Source organism: Solanum stenotomum, chromosome 5 (assembly GCF_019186545.1).
Source record: "Solanum stenotomum isolate F172 chromosome 5, ASM1918654v1, whole genome shotgun sequence".
Taxonomy (NCBI): domain Eukaryota; kingdom Viridiplantae; phylum Streptophyta; class Magnoliopsida; order Solanales; family Solanaceae; genus Solanum; species Solanum stenotomum.
In genome coordinates, this window is record NC_064286.1 from 41,713,270 (window position 1) to 41,716,474 (window position 3,205).

Sequence of the window (3,205 nt, forward strand, 5' to 3'; positions counted from 1 at the left end):
TCCTTGGCAGCATAAGCTTAAAATATTGCGATTAAGATGAATAAATTTGTGATCCAGGTTGAAAATACCGATCCACAAATTTCCATCTTCTTTAGAAACTACTGATTTACAAGCATCTTCTTGATATCATTTATACAATCTCCTACTTTATCAAAAGATAATAATAATTATAGTTCATTATGTGAGTACTCTAGAGCCATATGTAGTAAACTTTTACACTAACAAGGAGTACCTAGAAAAGCATTTAAATGGGCTAAAAAATTGGAGTAGGAACAAGCTAAAGGCAAAAGTTTGTTGTAGTATTTTACAAAATGTCCCTGGCAGCATAAGCTTACATTCATGTTGAAAATACTGATCCACAAGTTTCTATCTTCTTTAGAGGATCCCTGAGAAATAGTTTAGGAAGGAAGCTTGAAGAGATGAATGTATACCCCTGGTTGTTGTTTTACTAGCAATTAGTTGAGTTGATGTACTAGTTGTTTGTTTTAGTAGCAATCTGTATGCCCCTTGTTGTTGTTTTCGTAGCAATTAGTTGAGCTGATGTACTAGTTTTCTTTTTTTCTAGCTTATTTAGAGGATCCCTGAGAAATAGTTTAGGAAAGAATTAGCTTGAAGAGATGGATGTATGCCCCTAGTTGTTGTTTTAGTAGCAAGTAGTTGAGCTGATGTACTAGTTGTTTGTTTTCTAGTTTATTAACTATTGGTAATAAGATTCTTATTCTTTTAAAGTTAAAAGAAAATATGAATCTCACAGAACAAAGAGAAAGAGATCAATGGTGAACTACTACTAGATATCAACAGAGATAGATATAATCAAAGATTTTCCCCAAAAAAACAGATGGATGAGTAATAGAAGGATCCGAAAAGGCCTTAGTATAATCACTACCATGTAATAAATTTACTAGAGTACAGAATTCTTACATGACATCTAATTAGTGCTGCATCCTTGTTCACTCTTGTGAGTTCTTTCCACTTGTTTGGAAGCAATAGAAAGTTTCGAGCAATTATCCCCAACTCATTGGATAGTTTTGCTGATTGATCTAGTTTAGTTGGCCTTCTTTTGCCCAGTGGAATTTCTATTTTCATCTTGCTTCCCAAAGTCTTCTTCATTTTTTCAAGACCTTTCCCTCTAGTTTTTCCACGACCTTTCTTAAGTCTAGTGAAATCATCTGATGAAAAAGAGTCAGTTTGAAACACCACCTAAAATCTAAAAAGAAATAGTACATATGGCAGTAAGGCACAAGATGAAGACTGGAACATCGGGAATTTTGTTGTATCTTAAGAGACAACAAGGTCAAGAAATTTATCGAGAAACAAAGAGAATATAGGAGAGCTAATAACATCTATTTTGATCATTTAAATCATTCATTGATTATAAGTTTCATGAATTACATAAAATGACATTGAATTCTAAAAGTATAAATCACAACACCTATTCATTAAGAAAAAAGATTCAAATTATACATATTGACAGAACAAGTACCTTTAGACACCTATTTTTTTTATGTCATAACAAGCAACGGAGAGCTGGTTAAAAATAAAACAAGTCTAACTCATACGCGTTATCATGAAGAAATGATTACATGAAATCTGTGACAACATTTTCCACTTCTTAGAGTCAATTTTTGTAGCTTATGTAGTATATTGACAAAACAAAGTCAACTAGAACTGCTCATACAAATGTTCAATGGCTTTCATGTTAAGAAAAAGACATGTGTGATTATGAGTGATATCATGAAGCAGTTCTTATAAAATGTAAATATAACTACATGAGTTAAATCCACAAATTCACACATCATCCGAGATTGAATAACTTTCACTAGAGTGAACAAAATCAATTTCATTTATCCTACTACTTCATTTTCCCAACATCATTCTCACCATCCTTAGATACTAAGCTAATGTCCATATCTTTTCTTAGAAGTTTAACTTTAATAGAAGTTTCAATAGGTAACATTTTCGATTCCAACTTGGCCAATAACGAAATAAATTAATAGTAATCAATATCATAAAACATATTACCTGTATTAACAACATGAGTAAGGTTATTTGAGTCATCCACTGATTGAGTATCTTGAGTCATTTCCCCTGTAAGTGTAGTTTGTCTAAAGACACGTTCACCCGGTGCCATTGATTTACAAAACTCTACCAAAACACAATATGTAAATTTAGTATGTTCATAAGATATAAACTCATTTGGTTGAACAAAAATAGTTATACAAAAGCACCAACTATTGACAACTAACGAAAAATCTAAAAAGAACATAAACTATCAAACTGGAAAGTCTCACACACGTTATTTATTAATACGAGTTTTTTTTATCTTCTTGTCCAAATATTAATTGAACTATTGAATCATCACTAGCAAATTAAAGAACCAGTATAACATATCAATGATAGATATATGCAGGAAATGTACAAATTTCAAGGCAAAAACTTTTCAGAAAATTTATATAAGCTGAAGTGTTAAGAAAAGGTTGTGGATCTGATAAATATTGAGCCTAGTGAAGAAATGCCTATTGGTTTCAAAAATTACTATATGAAGACATATTCTATTGAGGTATGTCATATCCCAAGTAATTCTACATTGATGGCAAGAAAGCCTAGTGAAGAGACTAAGCAGTATGGTGTTTATGGGTAAGTTCCTTATCAAGAAAATATATGTAGCCATGATTCCATAGCACCCAAAAGTTCCATGGGAAAGCCTCATAGTTCATCTCAATGTTCATTGGCTGCCTATTTTCTATGGTAGTATCACTAATATGGAGGGAAAAGAGCATTAAAAGATTCCAGGGACCTGTACAATATCGTTGGATGTACAAAATTGAGAGGTTTTTGTGCAAGCTTAATCGTTATGTACGAAACAAGGCACAGCCAGAAGGTTCTATTGCAGAAGGGTATATTATTGATGAGTGTTTGACATTTTGCTCTATGTATCTTACAAACATTGAGACAAGATTTAATTGTGAAGATCGGAATGATGATGGAAGTCATTTCAGAAAGGTCTTGGTACCCAGGTAAACCTCAACACAATATTTCATCCAATGATGGATGTTCAAGCAGAGCGTACAATTCAGACCTTAGAAGACATGTTAAGAGCTTTCGTGATCGACTTCAAGGGCAGTTGAGATGATCACCTTCTTCTTATAGAGTTTGCCTACAATAATAACTACCATTCCAGTATTCAGATGGCCCCTTATAAGGC

The 3,205-nt window shown here is 32.7% G+C and overlaps 1 protein-coding gene across 1 annotated transcript in view; it reads right to left on the reverse strand.

Annotated features, from left to right (window-relative positions):
• Positions 1 to 2,131, reverse strand: part of LOC125863998 (uncharacterized) — a 4,550-nt gene extending 2,419 nt beyond the window's left edge. The window contains exons 1-2 of the mRNA XM_049543954.1: positions 2,023 to 2,131; positions 922 to 1,169 (exon numbers count right to left, since the gene is read on the reverse strand). Coding sequence (XP_049399911.1) covers positions 922 to 1,169; positions 2,023 to 2,131 — 357 coding nt within the window. The remainder of the gene's footprint in view (positions 1 to 921; positions 1,170 to 2,022) is intronic.
• Between the last annotated feature and the right edge of the window lie 1,074 nt (positions 2,132 to 3,205).